The sequence below is a fragment of the Cladophialophora immunda genome (assembly GCF_000835495.1).
Source record: "Cladophialophora immunda strain CBS 83496 unplaced genomic scaffold supercont1.6, whole genome shotgun sequence".
Taxonomy (NCBI): Eukaryota; Fungi; Ascomycota; class Eurotiomycetes; order Chaetothyriales; family Herpotrichiellaceae; genus Cladophialophora; species Cladophialophora immunda.
In genome coordinates, this window is record NW_015622546.1 from 1,590,233 (window position 1) to 1,611,079 (window position 20,847).

At 55.2% G+C, this 20,847-nt stretch overlaps 7 protein-coding genes across 7 annotated transcripts; 1 reads left to right on the plus strand and 6 right to left on the minus strand.

Annotated features, from left to right (window-relative positions):
- Positions 1–2,616: 2,616 nt before the first annotated feature.
- On the plus strand, positions 2,617–4,941 carry PV07_10114 (uncharacterized protein; the record flags this gene model as incomplete). Its single annotated transcript, XM_016397421.1, has 1 exon — positions 2,617–4,941. The coding sequence occupies one exon, from the start codon at positions 2,617–2,619 to the stop codon at positions 4,939–4,941; it is 2,325 nt and encodes a 774-aa protein (XP_016244612.1).
- An 8-nt stretch (positions 4,942–4,949) lies between these two features.
- Positions 4,950–6,352, minus strand: PV07_10115 (uncharacterized protein; the record flags this gene model as incomplete). Its single annotated transcript, XM_016397422.1, has 3 exons — positions 4,950–5,318; positions 5,427–6,197; positions 6,304–6,352. The coding sequence occupies 3 exons, from the start codon at positions 6,350–6,352 to the stop codon at positions 5,170–5,172; spliced, it is 969 nt and encodes a 322-aa protein (XP_016244613.1). The 3' UTR covers positions 4,950–5,169.
- A 1,994-nt stretch (positions 6,353–8,346) lies between these two features.
- PV07_10116 (uncharacterized protein) lies at positions 8,347–9,677 on the minus strand. The gene is made up of 4 exons (XM_016397423.1): positions 9,559–9,677; positions 9,494–9,511; positions 8,689–9,446; positions 8,347–8,635 (listed from the first exon to the last, which is right to left on the minus strand). The coding sequence occupies exons 1-4, from the start codon at positions 9,671–9,673 to the stop codon at positions 8,489–8,491; spliced, it is 1,038 nt and encodes a 345-aa protein (XP_016244614.1). The 5' UTR covers positions 9,674–9,677; the 3' UTR covers positions 8,347–8,488.
- Positions 9,678–10,060: 383 nt separating this feature from the next.
- Positions 10,061–11,769, minus strand: PV07_10117 (uncharacterized protein). The gene has a single exon (XM_016397424.1). The coding sequence runs from the start codon at positions 11,653–11,655 to the stop codon at positions 10,516–10,518; it is 1,140 nt and encodes a 379-aa protein (XP_016244615.1). The 5' UTR covers positions 11,656–11,769; the 3' UTR covers positions 10,061–10,515.
- A 1,231-nt stretch (positions 11,770–13,000) lies between these two features.
- PV07_10118 (uncharacterized protein) lies at positions 13,001–14,919 on the minus strand. Its single transcript, XM_016397425.1, has 2 exons — positions 13,972–14,919; positions 13,001–13,912 (listed from the first exon to the last, which is right to left on the minus strand). Exons 1-2 carry the CDS (start codon positions 14,330–14,332, stop codon positions 13,299–13,301), a joined length of 975 nt encoding a protein of 324 aa, XP_016244616.1. The 5' UTR covers positions 14,333–14,919; the 3' UTR covers positions 13,001–13,298.
- Positions 14,920–15,228: 309 nt separating this feature from the next.
- PV07_10119 (uncharacterized protein) lies at positions 15,229–18,219 on the minus strand. The gene has a single exon (XM_016397426.1). The coding sequence runs from the start codon at positions 17,837–17,839 to the stop codon at positions 16,157–16,159; it is 1,683 nt and encodes a 560-aa protein (XP_016244617.1). The 5' UTR covers positions 17,840–18,219; the 3' UTR covers positions 15,229–16,156.
- A 705-nt stretch (positions 18,220–18,924) lies between these two features.
- On the minus strand, positions 18,925–20,661 carry PV07_10120 (uncharacterized protein). Its single transcript, XM_016397427.1, has one exon. It carries the CDS (start codon positions 20,466–20,468, stop codon positions 19,185–19,187), a length of 1,284 nt encoding a protein of 427 aa, XP_016244618.1. The 5' UTR covers positions 20,469–20,661; the 3' UTR covers positions 18,925–19,184.
- Positions 20,662–20,847: the final 186 nt, after the last annotated feature.

Sequence of the window (20,847 nt, forward strand, 5' to 3'; positions counted from 1 at the left end):
ATTGCCAGTCCTGGCGACGACGTCGCCATTAAGGTGTCCTGCACAGAGCCCGAGTACTCCTATCGCACTGTCCGTGTAGTACAGGGCGTTCAAGAAGAGCATTCCCCCGTGAAGCAACTAGAGGAGATCTCCCAGATCCCAAAAGGAGTGGCTCCAGGACGGTTCCAATATGCACGACCAGGTTCTTATGCAATTGTCAAGCGGCTGAGTTTGCCGTCTACTATGGAAGGGGTGGAAGTATCACTATACTTTCAAGCCCATCTGCCCAAGGCGGGCCACCCACAAGCCATCATCTCTAACCTGAATGCCGACACAAAGACCGGACTGGCGGTGCTGATCGACGAAAAGGGACTCGTGGAAGCGTGGATCGGGACAGGAAGCGGAGTGGAAACTGTCCAGACGGGGTTCAGCCCAGCACGACGAAGGTGGATCAAGCTGCAAGTGGTGATCAAAGGCGCCGAATGCTCCATTACGCTCCAGCCAGTGGTGTATATCGTGGAGAAAGCACCAACTGCCTCGTCGGTGCAGGCCACGTTCGCCGCGCCAGCCGTGGCCGCTTCGACACCGTTTTCCGATGATCTGTTACTTGCAGCGACCTACGCAGACAGCCCAACCTCTATATTCCCACGGGCTACACACTTCTTCAACGGACGCATCGACAGCCCTACGATTTCTATCCTCAAAGGAGCTGCCAAGGAAGTCATCGCCAAATACGACTTCTCGCGTAACATATCGGAAGACACCATTCTCGATGTTTCGGGCAACAACTTCCACGGTGTCCTGGTCAATGCTCCCACGAGGGCTGTCACCGGCCACGACTGGAATGGGGGCGAATCGGATTGGACAAAAGCGAAATACGGCTACGGCGCGATCCATTTCCACGAAGACGACCTGGACGATGCGAAGTGGGAGACGGATTTCACAATCAAGATTCCGCAGGACGCTCGATCCGGCATCTATTCTGTCGAAGTAATCTCGACGAACGGCAAAACATCAGACATGATCACTTTCATCGTCCGCTCTGTACCGCAGACCACGGCGGCAACTGGGGCAAAGGTGGCACTGGTGCTTTCGACGTTCACTTACCTCGCCTACGCAAACGAGCAGATCTCGGACCCGAACCGCTCAAGCTCGATCGACGCGGGTCCAGGCTTCGACCACTCTGCCATCAAACGGACAGAAGACTTTGATCGTCTGACGCGGCGTCGCGATGTAGGCCTGTCGAACTATGATGTCCATAACGACGACTCCGGCACGGTCTTCTCGTCTGCAAAGAGGCCCATCCTCAATCTGAGGCCTGGTTATGTCATGTGGGCTTTTGAACGACCTCGCGAGCTCAGCGCCGACTCTATGATGATCGGATTTCTGGAACGACAGAAGATCCCTTATGACATCGTTACCGATCACGACCTTCATTTCCACGGTGCTTCGGCATTGGCCCCCTACCACACCGTCATTACGGGATCTCACCCAGAATACCCGACCGTGGAGTCCTACAATGCTTATGAAAATTTTGCCCGACGAGGCGGGAACATTATGTATCTCGGCGGTAACGGCTTCTATTGGGTTTCTGCTCTGGACACCGCGCGGCCCTGGCGCCTCGAAGTCCGCCGTGGAGACCAAGGTGTCCGCACATATACCCTCCCCGGCCCTGAGAGGATCATGAGTCTGAATGGAACCCAAGGAGGACTGTGGAAGAGCCGGGGCCGGTCTTCGCACGGGCTGTTTGGCATTTCCTTTTGCGCCGAAGGAGTTGGTCCCGGCGTGCCCTTTAAACGGACCGAGAAGAGCTTCGCCCCAGACTTGGAATGGATGTTCAAGGATATCTCTCCGGAGCAGCTCATCGGGGAGTTTGGCCTCGGTGGCGGCGCCAGCGGGGATGAAATCGACTCGTTCGATCTCGCCTGTGGGAGTCCCACGAACGGAGTGGTGGTCGCCACAAGTACAGGCCACCCGGACGCCTTTGGCATTGTCCCGGAAATCACCATGTTCCCGATCACAAAGACGCTGGGGACACAGACGGACGAGATCCGTTCGGACATCGTCTACTACGAGACCGACGCCGGGGGTGCCGTCTTCTCGGTAGGCAGCATAAACTGGTATTGCTCGCTGGGGTGGGATGACTACAACAACAACGTGGCGAAGCTGACGGAGAATGTCATCAGGGAGTTCTTGACCAGAGCAGAGAGCAAGAAAGAGGCTGGGAAGGAGAGCGTGGTCGTCAGCTCGTGATCCCGGCTGAGTTGCGTTCGTTTGGCATACCAAATAGATCAGTTAGAGTCGTCTCTCAGAAGCTGCTCTGGATAGCTGCAACCTGCTGTTTTGACAGGAAGGTATTGAGCGGTCTTATTTCAAACCTGTACTTCATCCTCTACAAACGTCTTCCGCTGTTCATCGCCGTTGAACTTGCTATTGATAGAGCGAAGTGACACCGATCTGCAAATGAAGTGGCGCAGTGCAAGCGAAATGCTTCCGCCGCCTCGCCACAACTCGTTCAGCATTGTTGCCTCGGCACTTTCGAGTCCCAACTTTCCTTTTCCATTGCTATGCATTCTGAGCTACGGCGTGATCGAGGTCGGACTCGAGGAGAATTAATGAACAAGCGCTATATTATCAATGCAAATCCACGAAAGCGAATCAGACAGACAGGATCAGAACGATTCATCGCGCCGTGGAGATGCGCGAAGAGCAGCCAGCCCGGATCCGCAGCATGAGCGCCCAAAGCGTCGCAAGATTTCGCAGGCGTGTGACCAATGTCGAGCGCGCAAGAGTCGATGTGATGGGGCCAAACCGGTCTGCCACGAGTGTGCTGTGCGAGCCCACCAAAGCACACCTTGCCGGTACAGTTCGAGCCAGAACAAGGATCGCAGCCATGACGAATACATCTCCAGCTTGCTCGCCCGCATTCAAGAGCTGGAGGGAAGAGACGGCCGAGCATCAAGGGCCGCCGCGGAACCAACCCCGAGATCAGACACCAACGCACCTGCTGTCTATGAGGAGATCATGAATGCACTCTCGCCGACGTACAAGAGTTCACGGGCGGGCATGAGGGCGGATCAAGCGGCCTACCCGACAATCAGTCCGATTGACGCGATGGGGGCCACTTCGAACACCAAACCGTCGGAGCAAAGCTATAACGAGAGGTTCTATGGCAGTTCTTCGGCGGTCTCCTTCATGCAGCAAGTCTACAAAACGATCGAGACTTCGAGAGCGGCGTCTCCGTCGCTCATAGACGACGGGCCGCGGTCAAGGCTCGACGCTGACAATCGGTCTAGCCTAAGCGTGACGCTGAACCAGCTCTCCTTGCTTCCTCGCCCTCTGATGGACAAGGTCCTCAACACCTATTGGGAGAGGGTATACCATCTTTATCCATTTATACATCAACCGACCTTCATGTCGGCCTACGAACGACTCTGGTCGTCGCAGCCCGGAGGCGAAGAGTTGCTGTCTTCAGACCTTCTTGGCTCCAAGTTCTACGGCCCGACTAGCATTGTCTTCCACTGCGCGATGAACCTCATGCTGGCCTTGGCCACGCAGTTCATGGATCTACCGCCGGAAGAAAGAAGCCAGCTGGGACAGTTGTTTTCCGAAAGAGCACGAAGTCTTTGGGAGCTCGACCTTTTCGACGATGGCTCCTTGGCCGTCATCCAAACGCTCTTGCTCATGACCCAGTATCTACAATCCACCCCGATGCCTAACCGGTGTTGGAACTGTATCGGGATAACGTGCCGGCTGGCCCAAGGGTTGGGACTCCACGTCGAAACTCCGGAAGGAATGAGGAAGTGGAGTCCGCTGGCGGTCGAAATGCGTCGCCGCGTATGGCACGGTTGTGTCATGCTCGACGCCGTCGTGAGCATGACCCTGGGAAGACCACTGCTGCTCTACAAGTTTTCCGAGATCCCCTTACCGATCCCTGTCGACGACGAATTTCTCGGCGATCCTGCTACGCAGCCGAGGGACCGGGTCTCGTTGATCCATTTCTACATTGAATCCATCAAAGTGTACGAAATCCTCGCCGACGTGGTGTCGCAGGTTTACGACCTTTCCGCTCCGGCTCGCAGCAACACAAAGAGTGACAGCAACGTCGATACGATCTTGAATATCGAAGCCGCGATCTCGAAGCTCGAGAAGAATCTACCAGATCACCTCGACTGGTCGAGACATCACCCGCCGGCCTATAACGGCAGCGGCGAGGCTGTATTTGAGCAGCAAACGTCCGTTCTACGCTCCAGGCTCCTACATTTGCGAGTCCTACTCTACCGGCCGAAGTTCACACGATATTGCCAGTACATGTGTGCGCACGAGTCAGCGAGGCTTTCGGACCCCGCGCTGGACGCGGAGTTTACTCAAGTATCGCTCGCGATTGTCCGGTCGCTGTCAATCTCCTGCGTCGACAACTCCATCAGCCTGATCGAGCAGCTGCATCGGTTCTCCATCACGTCTGCCACGGGGGCGTGGTGGTACAATGTGTTCTACGCCCGGACCGCGGGTGCGGTGGTGCTGCTCGCCATGGCGTGCGCGGCGATGATCGACGCCGTCGGATGGGAGAGGATGACCACGGCGTGGCGGAAGTGTCAAGAGGTGCTGTCGTATCTCCAGAAGTTCAGCCCCACGGTCGGGCCTTGTCTCCAGGGGCTGCAGAAGCTACACGGCCACATCATGCGCTTTCGAGGCCGCGCGAGCAGTCGCCGTGGTCATGCGAGCTGTGAGCCGGTCACGCACGATACTACGCCCGACAATCGCGGTGACGCCCATATACCTCAGGGGTATGTCGTTGCCGTGCCAGGATCCGATGTCGTGGCTTCCGAGGAGGGGGCCTTTATGAGCCACGAGGACATGGAAAGCTCGGCGGACTCGGATGCCGCCTTTTTCGAGATTTTCAACTTTGACTTGACGCAGCCGATGACCACGGGCGCCACCGACGGCGGTATTGCGTGGTGAAGCTAGTATAGGTACAGCTATTGTCTCGAGGATTGATTTATTCTGGACCAGTGCCCTGGCTTGGACAGGTAGGACTTATTCACAAGCGGACACTTGACATATCCCCACTGCCCGACACGTCAAAGTCGAACGAACCGCCACTCTCGTTTCCTCTGAATCGCAATGAACCAAGCCTGCTCGTCGTTTCAACTCTACATGCTCGCCGCAAATCGTCCGCTCCGGTTTGAGCTACTCAAAATACTGCCGCAGTCTCGGAAGCAAGGCGAGGGCATTGCGGAAATAGATCTTCTCCCTGAGCTCCTTGTCCATGGGGTACGATTCCAGGTCGGCCCGGAAGTTGGAAATGCTTGTCGACGGGGCGTAGGGAAAGTCCGAGCCTGGTTGACGAAGACCGTCATCAGCAAAACACCAACCTTTCCCTCTTCTGAAAGAAAAAGGTGTGGGACAGAGAGCAAGGGAAGGGGAACTGTTCTCTCCGTGCTTACCGTAGGTGATGTGGTCATGCGGCACGGCCGCCAGGAGCAGGTCGAGCCCCCGGTGGGAGGTGGAGAGGGCGAGGTCGAAGTAGAAGGAGCGGAAGTCGGCCATCATCTGCTCGTAGGTGACGCCGTCGGGAATCTGCTCCGCCGCCAGGCCGCGGCGCGAGTAGATGGTGCGCGGGAGGAGCCAGGGCAGGGTGCCGCCGGCGTGGGAGAGGATGACCTTGCAGCGCGGGAAGCGGCGGCGGTTGCCGGCCAGCAGCAGGTCCATGGCCGCCCGGGTCGTCTCGTGCGGGTAGTCGACCGAGGGCTGCAGGAGGGCCGGGTGGGCGCGGCGCGTGTCGACCGGGTGGGTAGGGTGGACGAAGACGGTGGCCGCGCGGGCGTCGAGCGCCGCCCACACGGCGTCGAACTCGCGGTGGCCCAGGTAGCAGGGGCCGGGGCCGTAGCGCGTGAACAGCGTGACCCCGTCGGCGCCCAGCGTGTCCAGCGCGTGCGCCACCTCGGCCAGCGCCCCCTCCGTGTCCAGCAGGTCCGGCAGCGCCGCGAAGAAGCCGAACGCCGCGGGCTGCGCGTCGCGCACCTGCGCGCAGAACTCGTTGGCCCGCCGCGCCAGCGCCCGCGAGCCCTCCGTCGACGGCGCGATCGCCGCCCCCGGCGCCGTCAGCGACAGGATTGCCGTCGTGGCCTGGTTCTGCGCCAGCGACGCCTCGCTGGCCTCCGTGCTCCAGCTGGGCACGTGCCAGCCCGACGGGTCACCTCCGGCCTCTTCCACCGCTGGGGGAGCATGGAAGCGTCTCGTCAGCGGATCACTTTCAACACGAAGGAGTGAGGGATGTACTCGGGAAGGGAGTCTCGAGTCTCTTGGTTGAGAAGTTCTCACCTTTGGCGTAGAAGTCGGGCACAAAGTGGTGATGCGTATCTATCATCATCTTGGTTGCAGAAGGATGGGCAAAATCTATCGAAGATGGCTGTGACTGTCCACGCTTCACTGATTCACTGCTTCAACGGTAAGCAAAGTCAAACATATCATGTCGAGGACACCGGCGCTACATATGTATTCAAGGCCACTCATCCCCAAGCTGATGGGGCCCCCCCCCCCATGCTCAGCCGGTCGGAACGAACCCGGCCGGAACCGCGCCTAGGTTTTTGTTGTTGCTTTGCATTCCCCAGACATAACGAGAGTGTCGAATTACATCTCGTGCTCCGCTATACCTGGCCCAGCATCGGTGCCAACCCCGAAGAAGTAAATATACAGTCTATATCGAGTTAGTGCGCTTTCAGGCGGGGGGGGCATTGCCTATGCTTTGCCCTTGCCTTGCGCGAGAATTCCGCCCATCCATTAATAAGTTTGTCGATGAACTATTACAACATGGAGAACGTTCCTCGGGCAGTTTGGCCTAGGAAGCTGGAGAGGTGGCGCCAGGAGTTGTTCCTGGTACCCTCGTGTTCTAAGCCTGAAGCCTGAATTAATGCCTCTCGACCTTACCCCCAGAGTAGAGGCTTCGTTCTTGGACACGAGTATGGCAGTTGCAACGTAGTTGAGGTTGCTTCTCGTTAATGTCGAGGATGTGCTTCCATTTGTGCCGGGTGCCGAGACGCAGAACTCAGGGCTAGAAGCTGGGAAGACCAAGTGCCAGAGGAAGAGGACCGCAGATTTGTAAGACACAGTGACAGTCGAGGGGGTGCTCACCTAGGGATCAAGTCCTTGCACGTCTCTCAAAGGCAGCACAATCTCGGCTCCGCTCCCATTGCTGGTGACACAGACGTTTCCGCATCCGGTCATGTCCAAAAATCGACGCTGACACCGGATGGATGATAAATTCCCCTGGTAGAGAGAGAGCACCGCCCCAAGCATCCCAGATCCGGTATCCAAGGCGAAGCAAGGAGCCTCCTCGCCGTATTAGTATTCAGAGAGATCGAGATGTTGTTGCTCACAGAGTGTCTCTGGTTAGGAAGTTCTTTGGTGCTGTGTGAGGACTTGCCTGTCGTCTTTTGCTGTTGGTTTCTTAGGGAGGAACTCTTTCGCTGGTTCTATAGCATGTCCAGGGACGAGCTTTGACGTCCTCGGACCTGTCTCGCCAATAGTGTCATGCAGCATGCTTCTTGCCGTCACTCGTCCTCGATGAAAATCTTGGGACTGCCGTCGGAGCCGCCCAATGCCCCGCTGGGCGCATCTCCACTCACTGTTACCGGGGTCTTTCGTGCCTGAATTCGGCTTGCTGGGCGACCAGGACGACGTCCAGGATTTACCCGAGATCGTGGTCTCTCTGAAGATCTGGTTTAGGTAGGCATATTTCTGGCTGGTGGACGATCAGGCCCCGGAAAATTCATCATCCAGCACCTTTTCTGCGGTCTCCGCTGTTCTTCCCCAAGGAACTGTTTTCTAACACCAAACTGAAGAGGGTCTCAAATACTCGCAAAGCATATATACCTGTTGACCTGGTGGATTCTAGGCACAATGGTAGAAGGGGCCAGAGAAGTCCCCCGAACGAGGGGAGATATTGTAGATGCGGCTTCTGTTTGGGGAGCCTTGTGTGGGAAGAACCGTGTGTACCTTTTTGCCTAGATAGTCAGGGGGAAAAGGTAAAGTGGACATCGGCCGGAAGTGTCCCGTTCTAGCGCCAAAACCCTCCTAAGATCCCACGAGAGTCTATAATATTCTCGATTTCAAGGTGCCAGCTTCCAGTGCGCTTTATTTCCGTCTCTTCCTCGTCGCGGAATTAGATGAGCAGAAACACCCTTGTTTTGATCGCGGCGTTCGGCTCTGTAGACGACCTTATGGCGGTCGTTGCATTCCGGGATCGTTCCGATTGGCAACGAGCCCACGCACATCGAGTTGCAGGGAGTCACTCCTGTGCCGTGTTCCGAGCACGCTCACCTTCTATCTTTATTCAACGGGGAGTTTCAACGGGACATCTCTTAGCTGTCTATGGTGCATAGGCCAGACTGGCCCTGACCCTGTCAGACTCCTCCTATTATATCGCGCGTCCAAAGAAGAATCTCATCGTCAGACTCATCCGCACGGAACAGAGAATGAGCAACAGTCACGTCTCACGGGACCTCGATCAAATCGAGGACCGCTCAAGGCTCGGGAACAAGGTCAGGGCGTTGCGGAAGTTGATCTTCTCGCGCAATTCCTGGTCCATCTGAAACGTCTCGAGTTGCTCCAGAAATGCCGGGTACGCCGGCAAAGGAGCGTAAGGAAAGTCACTCTGGCGGCGGTCAGTGGATTGTCGTGGAGAAAACCTATGTTCGTGCGGCTTACCCCATAGAGGATATGGTCATGAGGAACCAGTTCCAGGAGCATGTTCAGCACGGCGGGTGAGCTCGACAGCGCCAAATCAAAGTAAAACCTCCGGAAGTTTTCGATCACCGTTTTGTGCGTGACGCCGATTGCAGCCTTCGCCGCCAGGTCCGGGGTTTTGCTCAGGGGCGTGGCGATCCGACTGATGATGTATGGCAAGGTCCCACCGGCGTGGGACAGGATCACTTTGCAGTCACGATATTTGTTCAACGTGCCCGTCATGATCAGATCCATGGCGGCCCGGCTTGTTTCGTGTGGATAGTCGATCATCGGCTGAGGCATATGCTTGTTGACAGGACTGGTGTCGACCGGATGTGTTGGGTGGATGAACACCACGCATTTTCGCCGGTTCAACTCGGCCCAAACTGGCTCAAGGGCAGGGTGTCCGAGATAGACATTAGATTTGCCATATCGTGTGTACAGAGTCACGCCGTTTGCTTCAAGGTTGTCGAGTGCATAGCGTAACTCTTTGAGAGCGGCAGTTGTGTCCAGGATATCGGGGAGACTTGCAAAGAAACCAAATCGTGCCGGGTTACCGTTGCGAATTCTCGCTCCTTCGAGATTCAATCTGCGTGCCAGCTCAGCGGACTCGGCCCCGGTCGCAATGCATGCTCCTGGTGCTGTGACGGATAATACGGCCGTCCTGGTGCCTAGTCGATCCATCAATTGCAGAGAACTCTTGGAACTCCATGTCGGCGTAGGCCAACCACTGGGATCCCCTGCACCATTAGAGACGATCACAGATACTGAGTTTGCGTGAGCATACCTCCTGCCCTTTCCACTGCTACGGTCTTGTCAGTCATGACCGAAGGTTGGATGCGACGCAAATACCTTTGGCGTAAAAATCGGGCACAAAGTGATGATGGGTGTCAATTTTATTGCGTGGAGGAGCTGGTGGCCAGTGCAGGATGGCACCCAGGACCTTGTCTCTGAGATGTTGGGCCATTTCCAGAGTGAAGCGGGCGGACAAGTCTAAGAATGCGAGGATGACGACGATGGAGGTTGTCAACCACGACGCCAGGTTGATATAGAAGCCTGCATAGAACAGCCGCACAGATTTGACTGAGCTAGATGCCGAAAAACGGGGTTTGACGACGTATTCTGAGCGGGAATCGAGAGGCGTCGGATTGATTCCGGGACGTCAACTTGCAAGCTATTCATCCGGGATCGACACCGGCGTGCGATTCTGGCCTATTATCAGCGGCTGCTCATGAGCTAAGCAGTTCATGGAGTAGATTGTCAAATCCACTTTGGTGAGCAATGACGAGACTTGCCAGCCCTCAGAAGCGATAAAAGGTCGAAATGGTACTACTTGAGGCTGGGACGAAGCACACCTCTCGAACGCTCATAGAGCACCTCTATTATTCGCGCACGAAGCACCTAATTGCCATATTCGACTTGGTCCTAGAGGGTGAGCAAAGGCCGCTTTAATCTGAGCTCTAACCGAGCCTTAAGCTGATCATCAGGGAGCGCTCCCGGAACACTCGGTGAACAACGCCAAGTTCACGGCAATCGACAAGCTGTACTTGTATATGGCATGGTGGAGACCACGCTTCGCAGGAGACACGTCGGAATTCAACCACAACGCGGACTCTATCTCTGAGCACATATGTGTTAACCCATTATAGCCAACTACGCAATATTTCCTTATTGCTCAAACTTCAGATAATCGCTCGTCCTTACCACTGCTATCTTCACAATCCGAGACAGCTTCGCCGCCACAACTCCAGTTCAAGATCAAGAACAGCCCGCCTCCGCGTTCCCACTGTGATTTTTGTCGCCCAGCTCTCAATCGAGTATCGCGGTGAATGTCAGGGTGTTGCAAGTCGCACATGCGGCAGCCGTCCCGAAATGGGCGACGACGTCTTCACTAAGGCAGAGACAGAAGGTTGTATCGGCCCCAGCAATACACTCGAGCTCATCATCAACAATGTCGCAAGTAGCAGCCAAATTGCCCGCAGGTACAGGGTTCAAGAGTTGAAGACCCGGCGGAGGGCTGACATCGGCGATGGTGACACTGGCGATCTCGCCGCTGAAGACATCGACCAGATTGCAAGCATCGTTGAATGTGAACAGCGTCCCGCTGTCCTCCCCAACGTCGAAGAAGATATAGTCGATTTCGTCTGTGGTCATAGGCGCCACGGCTCCATACAGGCCATTGAATTCTGCAAAGTCGCTGCCAGCTTCGAGTTTAAACGTTGGCTGGGCGCCTCCTGGGTTGCAACTCGATGGAGTAGGTGCAGCACTTGTCGTGGTAGTAGTTGTCGTCGTCGTTGTTGTTGTCGTTGTGGTGGTGGTGGTGGTAGTGGTGGTGGTAGTCGTCGTCGTTATGGTAGTAGTTGGACTGCTGTTGGTGGTGGTGGTAGTTGGACTGCTGGTGGTGGTTGTGGTTGTGGTTGAACTGGTGGTAGTTGTTGTGGTGGTGGTGGTGGTGGTGGTAGTAGTCGTCGATGTTGTGGTGCTAGTTGTGGTAGGACTTGTCGTGGTTGTGGTTGTGGTACCGCTGGTGGTCGGACTTGTCGAAGTGGTCGTGCTAGACGGACTGAAAGTACTAGAGCTTAATGGAGTGGTCGAGCTGGCTGTAGATGTCGTGGTCGGGGATGTGACCTGTGACGATGTCGTACCGGAAGTGCCAATGCGCGAGCTTGTGGTGCTAACTCTGGTCGTGAATGTACTGGGAGAATGAGAAGTCCACGTGCTCTGGAAAGAGGCCGAACCAGAAATTGAGGGAGAATGCCATGTAACCCGTTGGATTCCTGTACTGCTACTCAACTCATAGATTGCGGTGGTTGAGACGGGAGCGGGGGACTGTTTGGATTCGGGTTCACAGCCTGATCCCTTCCACCATGGCTCTGGCGAGCCTAACACGTGCCCGACGTGCGAGAGGAGAATACAGGTGACCGAAATCACCAGAGAAGTAGGTCGCATTCGTGCAACAGAGTAAAGGAAAGGCTGCTCCTACGAGGACTGTTGGAAAGGAGCGTGATAAGCTCAAAGGAGTGTGCTACAGTACGAGGTAAAGGAGAGACGGTGAAATTCAACATAGCCTTTCAATCGCTTTCTATGTCTGAGACTTACCAGCCTACGAATACTCATCTTCTTTTGTCACCTCCTGGAGAGCTCAATGAGGAAAAAGCCCGTTGAATGTCCTCCACGGTAGCGCCCGTTTGGGGAAAGATAGTGGAGGAAAGCTCCTAACGAAAAGAGCATTCTGTGTGGAGCACCAGGCTCAGTTTGGTTCGGCTCACCACTGGCGAGGTACTAGCGAAATCCATACGAGATTAAGCAATTTCGTGCCGCGCAGCCATGTTCGACAGTTCGATTGAGAAGCCTTATAATGGATCGATATTCGGTGTGTAACGTTGGGAACTTCAAATCACGAGGGACAGCGCAGTACCGAGTATACTGCGGAATGGCCTTGTGTATGCGATGCTGCAATGATCTCTTGCTCGAGTGCTTTGAGCCATGCTGGCGTGACAGCGTGCGGACATGATTGTCCAAAACTTGGGTCAGCAACTTGCGTGCGATTGTATGGCTAGCCCAATAGGTAAATTCATTGATCGACTCATCCAACCTCGATCTCGGCAGTACGCCGATTAAAAATTTAAACACTTACGGAGCGAAATGGACTTAGCTGCGAACAAAGACCTGGTGTGAGGCCTCCCTAGGTCAACCAGTAGATACAGCGACATAGGCAGCGAGCCAATTACTAGATGGCAGATACAAGAGGTGTATAACAGAGATTACCCACAGTGTTGGAGAGAGCAAAGGAAGGTAGCCTGCTCTCCGTGTGCGATAAGCTGGAATAGGGCAGAAAGCGAGATGCATTCGCCAGGTGGGAAGGGCGTGAAGAGTTCGGGACCGGAGTAAATAAAACCCGAAATCGTCGAAGCGGCGCAGCTGGATCGCTTTCTCGCTTTCTCATGGCATCCATTCGCAGCCCAGGTTACTGTGCGGACCACATATGTATAGCACTCGTGCCGGTAACAAGACACACAGAGTGCAGAGGCCTCCAACGCAACTAGCGCCGCTCTCTAATGCTCAGCGATGTGGTTTCTTTTCCGACAGCAAGAGACCGAAGGGTGAATCTCTCCATTTCAGCTGACATCAAGGCACAGAACAGCTCACCCTCGAGAACGAGTCCCCCACCCTAACCTCTGCGAAGCATTCGACCAAGCGCTCCCTTCTCCTCCTGCGTCTGACGAGGCCCGTTCCATCTCTTGTGCCACCTTTCAGACCACGCATGCGCGTAGAAGACCAGGACTAGCCTGCAGCCGTCATGGGGATGCTGGACCGCTCCCTCCGCTCCCTCCGCTGGGGTTCGATGACGAGATACACTGAAAGGGCGAGAGGTGCTGCAGAGAACGAGCCAATGACTCTCCTTTCGAACAATAGATTGAAACACTCGCATGTCGACTATGTACACGGAAAATGGTCCCTGTGGGCGCCAGTCAAAATGATTCACCGCCGTGCTTTTTCCTCTGCCCTCGCTCCAGGAAGATGCAACACATCGCAAAACATGGCATTTGGACATCTCGGACCCTCTCAAGCCCTCGGCTGTATCCCCTCGATCACTCCTCGTATTGCCCTCCCACAAACAAGAGGTTACTCCGTTCTAGAGCCCCCTTCAAATATTCATAGACGGTGAATGTGACTGCTTGTCCCGGAGCCACACGCATCACTCTGGGCGTGATACCCTTGTAGAACGCCTTCGGTCCCTCCTGCTTGAACATGTCGCTGGATATCTTCATGATCCTCGAGAGGGCAGTCTGACCGGGCTCCGCCGGAGTCTTCTGCAATCGCGTCTTGATCGTGTCGATCGGGGCATTGGAGAATGGACCCATGGCGCCCGATATCAGCCCAATGACAGTGGTCTGATAACCTGGTAGGTTCTTGTTGTTGTATTCTGGCTGCCACCGTTGCAACATCTCTTTCAGTTCAGTGTATACGGTGAAGTTGACTGCCTGGTTCGTGCCCTGTCGCAGAGCAGTGAGGGAAACGCCGCGGTAGATGGCACCGATGCCTTCTTCGCGAATGACGGTCATGAGGGCGTGGGGCGCACTTCGGTATTTGGGGACATCGAGCGGATCGGAGAGACTGTGGTATTGGGCCTGCATTCGGATCTTGACGACCTCCATTGGAGTCACCACCGCGACTGCTTCGGTGACACCGGCGGCCAATCCAGCTGTGTGTCCCGGGTTAGCCCATATCCCGTCGCCGGTACCTGTGTGGGTGGGAGCATACCTAGGAACGTCGCCCGCGAACTCACTTTCCCGTCTGGATCGGCCAGTAGCTGCTTGTACCACTCGTACGAGGTGAATCGAATGGCCATCTTGGGGACAATGCCAGTGAGAACGGCGCCTAAACCCTTATATAGACCAAAGACCGTTTCCCTCTTGACAATGTCCCTTCCGGTCATCACGAAGCCTCGTTTCTTTGTCCCCGGGGTTCTCCCTCTTCTGGACAATTGCATTCGCACTTTTATCGTGTCGAGCGGGTGACACACCAGGGCTTCCATCATGCCCGCACCACCACCGGCGATGAGATTTGTGGCGGCGCTGGCCGGTTTCTTGCCGCCTTCGCCTTTGACACTTTTGGCGGACATGTTGACGAGAGGTCTTCAGCGAATACTCCGCGTGTTTACCTGCTCATGCAAGCCGAGCAAAATCTAGTCTAGGAGCTTGTTTTGAGAAGGCAAACACGGTTCACGAAGTCGGCGGATTCGAAGCTGGGGGCTGCTGAGCTGCTCGACTCGTACGATCACCTGAGGAGCAATGAGGGTTGGAAAGAGAGCGAGGTCGGCTGCAGGCGTGTTTATGACAACACAGACCGGGTCGGGGACAAGGAAAGAATGAGGACAACAAAGCTCCCCAGCGCAACGCCAATATTTCCGTGAGAGGAGAGACGATCGTGACTCAACGCTCCAAGAAGTGGGAAGAGGAGATCAGAGAGTGAGGTCAGGTTTGCACGAGCCAGAGCGAAGAGGCAAGGGAACCACAGCTAGTCTTATGACAAGCCAGACAGCCAACAGCCAGGACGTGGCACTCCAGCCAAAGCCGTTCTAATCCGGAAAATCATCGAAGATTGCAGCTGGTGAGGGCCGAGAGGCAAGAACGACAAAACGCGTTACCTTCGCAGGCAAAGATTTGTGTGAGCGTCTGTCCCCTTCCGCCGAGGCAGGATGAGAGCGCGGGACCTTGAGTGGGCAGCGTCAAGGGCCGAGCAAGGATGGAGCCATGGGAAAGAGATTTCATCATGGGCCCAGAGCCAGGAGCTTAGCGAGACCTTAGTTAGCCCCAAGGGAAGCTCCCCCAGGCACGAGGGCGATTTGGGAGAGTTCAAGGACGAGTGGAAGCACGGGACTGGATGGAGTCAGAAGTCAGAAGGAGACACAAGGGTCAGCTGGATGGCAACAACCCCAAGGACCCCCACCAAGTGCCCAGGAAGAGCTGGGTTGAAGTAATTTGTGACGCATCTTTTACGAGCATTCAGAACAAGCCAGTTGAGCGGAAGCTACTTGTACAGCGACAATGATTGCGGGGAAGAAGCAAAAAGAAAGACCAAATGACGAGGAATTACAGTCTGTCATCATCGAGCAAATTCCCCCGCCAAGCATGTGATTTCCATCCATTGACATCTGCCTCGGCAAATCTGTTTTTCCTTTTCCTGAAGCCTCTGCCTCCTCCTCCTCGGTCCCTAGGAACCTCCTATGGTTCAATGCACTCGTGTGGTCGACTGCTCGTACATGACACACATTGTCAACGACATTCTCAACTCTTGGACATTGGCCTCTCGGGCACACGGTTCTCCCTACAGTCGCAACGCAACTCGTCGTGCCCAAGTTCCCTGGACTACCCTCCGACTATAACTGAGTCCTCCGCATGGCACCGAACAATACCCGATCCTCCCGATTCTCTTTCGTCCCATTCTCTGCTGAAAGATTGCTGACTCCGACATTTTCCGGTGCTACCGAGAGACCAAAGTCCACTTTAACTACCAGGTCTACCTGTATCGCCCATTGTGTGGCCTCGGTCGAAGGTACCGGTGGCAATTTGTGATCCGGCGGAAGAGTCCAGCCCTGAAGACTCAAGCTGGGGGATCGCAGTATGGTCACCGTAGTGCAGCCGGAGACAAGAACTTGTCACCGTAGTGCAGCCGGAGACAAGAACTTAGAGAAGTCCGTTGTCTTCGACCCAGGGTTAGCTTGACATATCAGAGTACCAGTCTTTGACGGTCCAAGTATCTGTATGAGTGCGTCGGCGCGCCACACTCCCGCTATTGCCGTTTTTCTGTCGGAGTGCTTGTGAGTGTGAGTCAGGTTCAGGATTTGCGGGGTTGCGTTATAGTAGCCTCAACGATCTCGGGTGACAGTATCGCAATTCCCCAGGGTATACTCGGTATACATGGCCTTTCAATCCACAGCCTTTGCTCAGTCTCCAAGATCAGCGTGAATAGCTCGCTGTAAGAGCCACGTCAGTTTGATGAGACTTCCCGGTTTCAAATGGTCTAGCAGCAGAAATCTCTCCTGTATCGGCGTGAAGTCTTCCCAAGAGAAAACTCCGAGCTTCTTTGCAAGTCTCTGGAATTGCACCGCAAACCATTCTTGATTATCGACCAATTCGCTCGCCACGGCGCCCAAGCCGGCAACCCACAAGAGCATCGTTTCTTCTTCAAGACTTGCCGGATGTTCAGGTAGATTCGAAATGAATTTTCCCAGCCGGTACCGTAAAGGCCTCGCATCGACAGCCGCGCGCAGGGTGACGAGTCCTGCACGAGCGGCATACGGAACACACGCTGGCACGAATGCCATCCAAACAATCAAAGCCAGTCGCACACAGTCCTGAAAATTCGACTCCTCAGAAACAGGGCTTTCAGGGTCTTCCTCAACAATGCCATCCTTGAAATTGATCAGTTCGTCTGCGATAAAATAGCTTCGAGCAATAGCCCAATCTTGTTTTGGAATGAGTGTTGGTTCAGTGATGCCAACCCAATGGCAATGAATGACGCAACAAAGTTCCAGAACGGTGTCCAGAAGAGTCTGAAAATGCTCGCTGAAGACACTATTCGTCTCCGTAAAGCCATAACCCATTGGCTGCTTGCCATTCTTGCGCAAGGCAGCCACTGCGCAGGTGTATTGTTGCGGGGTAAGCTGTTCAATCTCCCACCTCTCCTCGATCAACGGTGGAGTCTGTGTAGCAGCAGCCTGGAAACGATCAGCAAGCCAGAGCATCCGGCGCATGTAAGGATTCAGGTTTTGGAAGCCGCCCAGGTGACGATTGCAGAGGTACATGATCATCTTCCCATGCGTCCAAACCGCCTCCCAATTTCTTCGGTAGCTCTCGACTGCCCACAAATATAAGATGCTTTGCACCAACTCATGGGTAATTGGTCGGGCTTGCTCCAAGTAGTTCCTCAGGAGTCGAAGAGTTGCATCTGCCAACCGTTCGGGTAGATCCGCTCGGGAGAAATGATATCGATCAACAAACTTCATGCGAGCACTAGCGGCAGCCAAAAGGGCAAGGACATGCAGTTCGTCGGTGGAGGCTCGGCGGACAATTTGCACAGCAGGGCTGGATGAGGGTGCTCGAGGATGACCCATGAATGCGACCATATCGCTTCGAGTCACCGCAGGGAAGAACCTCAGTACGAAGTACTCGAGTATTCGATGCTTCTCGACGTTCATGGGGACTCTGAACTGGCCAAACGGATCCAATGAGCCCCATGTGGGCATGACAAGCGAGAGCTTGGGCACGTCGTTCTTGGGTCCATCTGTAGTAGTGCAGCAACCAGCGTCTGCCTCGCGCCGGTGATGGACGTGGGGCCTAAGGGGAACAGAACGGGTACCCTCGCTGGGAGGTGTGTCTGAAGACACCGATAGAGGTGCCGAGGCGGGCGTTTGCCTGGGTGCGACGGAAACAGGAGTCCATCCAAGAGAAAGCAGCCTGGCTCTCTTCAATTTCCTCCTGGTTTCCTTTTCCTGTTGGTAGTCGCGAGATTTCTGGACATGCTTGTGAATCTGGCGCGAGCTCTCTAGGTCACCTTTACTGTTGGAAAGGGACTTTGACGAGGGCGTCTTGTTCACAAAAAGAAGACCGGCCTTGTGCGCGGGCATCTCAGAGATGCATATTCACAGGTCGTGCTTTGTAAGAGATGAGTGCGCATGGCCACTTATGGACAAGATTTCAGGGACCGGAAGAGGGATCTGCGGACAAATACAAAGAGGAAAGAATGGGTGAGGCAAAGCACTTGGGGACCTGCAACAAGCGGTCAATATGCTTGCCCGAGCAGGACTGCCAGCTCCGTGGAAATCAGCTGGCTCAGAACAGACAATGGTCCGTAGCCCTCGTGCGCGATAGCCTAGCCTCTAGATCATCGACTCCCGTGGTAAGAGAGGGGAATCGAGGGATAAAGAACTTCCGGGCTGCGGCAAGTTGGTGCCAGTGTTTTGCAGGGACCATCTTGATAGGCGTGGTGCGCCTTCGGCCTTACGCTAAGGCAGACACATGGCAGACTTGTTTGTGGGGGGGGGGGGGGGGGGGTGTTGGTCCTTAGGAGGAACGTGCTGTAAGCCAATTGAAGGCGTGAACGGAGCCGCTGGGCTGTGAATCTGTCAGTCGCAGCTGACAAGGGAGTTGCGGATCTCGATTTGCGGACGGTGTCGAGCCTGATTTGGGTATCGTGAAGCCGCCCAAAAGGGCTTCTTGATGCGACGGTGATCAAGAGGCGAAGATGGTGCACATGCAGGTTCTCTCAACTAGGTGCCAAAGGATGGTGTCAGCCTCCGTGGTTGTGAAGGCAATTCAAAAAAGGTAGGAGAGACTGCGGCCTTGGCAATGCCTTTGCCTGCAGCGAGATCCTCCAAACTATTCCCGGACCTTGCTGTGCTTGCCCAGTTGACCATTAACCATGGGACTCGACTTTCATTTGTCTATAGTCATGGTCTCACACATTTCAGTCGATAACCTTCTGTACACACGCCGGCCGACCGAAGGAACCGAAACCCGGCGAGCATGAAATTCCACTAGCATCGCGTTGTATCCCCGAACGGAGGACAACTACCTGTTGCCCAACGATGGCTCCCCGCCTCTTTGCTTTTCCCTTGTGCATGTGAGGCTCTCGCACGGCAAAGTCTGCTCGGTATGGTTTTGACGCAATGTTTGACGTAAGAGAAAGGAGATGTACTGCAAAGAGGAAGATGCCAACTTGAATACGAGGGTGCGGCCAGCGGAAGCAAGGGACGTCAGTTATGATGTGAAAGATATCGATAGAATCGTCCAACTGGACCTTCCGGCGAGACAACTAACGTATAGCAATACAAAACCACCCCAAACCGTGGCTGCGAGCAACGTAAAGAATCTGATCATAGCCACCCAAACTGAACCTCAGGTAGCCTCCCGAACCTGTATAAACCAACAGTTGAAACAGAGGCAAAGGAGACATCGCCAAGTGTCAGTCCATCAAGACAAGCAGGCGACCAGCAACCCCTCATAATACTTGTCAAAATGAATTTCACCCTTAACCCTCTGGATCAGATCTCTCTTGTACCGGTGCGCATAGGCGCGCTTGACCTGATCCAAATGCATTCTGTCCCAGTGCACCCTGATGACCCGTTGGACAAGCAGAACATCCTTCGTGCCCGGCCCTGCCATCGCATCTTCCAGTTGCGTGGCATCGGACATTGCGCGATCACACGCCCTCCGCACCATCAGCAGCAGCGCATCCTTCATATGTCCTGAGAATTCGGATTCGATCACCTTTTCGAGGGACGAGCGGTACATCTGGTGCCAATGGTGTGCAATGGCGCGGATCTGGCCATCAGACCGCCTGCTCAGAATGGTACATACGGTGAGCTGATCGGTGCCGACGCGCCCATCCATGGCGCGGTGCAGCTCCGAGCAATCACGCTCGAGCTCCGCGGGGATAATGGGCGTGGACTCCTCGTTTCGCGTAGCCGACATGACCAAGTCGAACAACCTTTCCGTCTTGAGTGAGAGATCCCCCTTCACATCTGCTTCGAGGGTATGTTTATAAGTCTGCTGGTACGCCTGCTTGATCGCGCGCATGTCGGCATTCGAACGGCCCAACAGGACATCATTCAAAACTGACTCCTTCGTCCCTAGCCCTTTGATCGCGCCATGGACACTGGTCACATCGTGCATAAGCGGACCCTGGACAAGCGCGACCAGCCCGTCGCGGAAATATTTGGACGTTTCCGACTTGATATCTTTCTCCAAATCGCGGTGGAAGCGCTGGTTGTAGGTATTTCTCAGCAGGGCCATCTGCAAGGGGTCTGGTTTCGAGAGGACTTGAATCAAGGTGCGCTCATCGGTGCCGAAACCTTTCATTGCGCCGCGCAGTGCTTCTGCGTCGCGTGATGCGTCACCTTGCGCCTGAGCGCCAAGGACGTAGCCGGGTGAGGGTTGCGCGGGAGGGGGACCATATTGCTGGTGTTGCTGTGGAGGAAAGCCGCCGGGGGCAGGAGAGCCATAGCCGCCCTGCGGCGGCGGAGGTCCGCCATATTGTCCTGGGAAAGGGCCTCCTGGAGGAGGCCCCCAACCACCTTGTTGCGGGCCGCCAAACTGTTGAGGAGGAGGTGCGCCATAGCCTCCCTGTTGATATCCTCCCTGCGGAGGGGGATATCCGCCGTGCTGTGGGGGTCCTTGGGGAGGGTAGCCATGGCCCTGCCCCTGAGGAGGATAACCTCCGTACGGAGGTTGACCCTGCGGAGGGCCGTATGACATTTGCGCGTGTATGTGAGGTGAGATAAGAGGATCTAATGTCAACAGTTTTCGTGCGAGTGGGATGAAAGGAAAGAGAGGGTTCGCTATAGATAACGTCGATGCGCAAAACGAGAGGGAAAAGGCCAACAGGTTGCCTTTCGTGTCCAGGATAATATACTTTTGATCCTCCCTTTCCAAGAAAGCACGAGCCGTTAAGAGGGAGACCTAGGCAGAATCGCGTGAGAGCTTACAACTAGGGATGACGCAGCACATTGGAGAAGGCGGAAAGTGATACGGAGTACATAAACTGGTACGGACCACCATGCTGTCAACCGCCTCCACAGGCGGGGGCGCAGTTCGTAGATGCCTTGGCTAGCGGGCAGAGGGCGAGAGGGGTACC

Excerpts from the sequence above, each read along its gene's own strand:
- PV07_10116 (XM_016397423.1), bottom strand. The coding sequence starts at position 9,673 with ATGGCCCAACATCTCAGAGACAAGGTCCTGGGTGCCATCCTGCACTGG. Across the intron at positions 8,636-8,688 it reads ATGACCATATCCTCTATGGG|AGTGACTTTCCTTACGCTCC; the intron begins GTAAGCCGCACG and ends GACCGCCGCCAG.
- PV07_10117 (XM_016397424.1), bottom strand. The coding sequence starts at position 11,655 with ATGCGACCTACTTCTCTGGTGATTTCGGTCACCTGTATTCTCCTCTCG.
- PV07_10118 (XM_016397425.1), bottom strand. The coding sequence starts at position 14,332 with ATGTCCGCCAAAAGTGTCAAAGGCGAAGGCGGCAAGAAACCGGCCAGC. Across the intron at positions 13,913-13,971 it reads TTCGCGGGCGACGTTCCTAG|CTGGATTGGCCGCCGGTGTC; the intron begins GTATGCTCCCAC and ends CGGGACACACAG.
- PV07_10119 (XM_016397426.1), bottom strand. The coding sequence starts at position 17,839 with ATGCCCGCGCACAAGGCCGGTCTTCTTTTTGTGAACAAGACGCCCTCG.
- PV07_10120 (XM_016397427.1), bottom strand. The coding sequence starts at position 20,468 with ATGTCATACGGCCCTCCGCAGGGTCAACCTCCGTACGGAGGTTATCCT.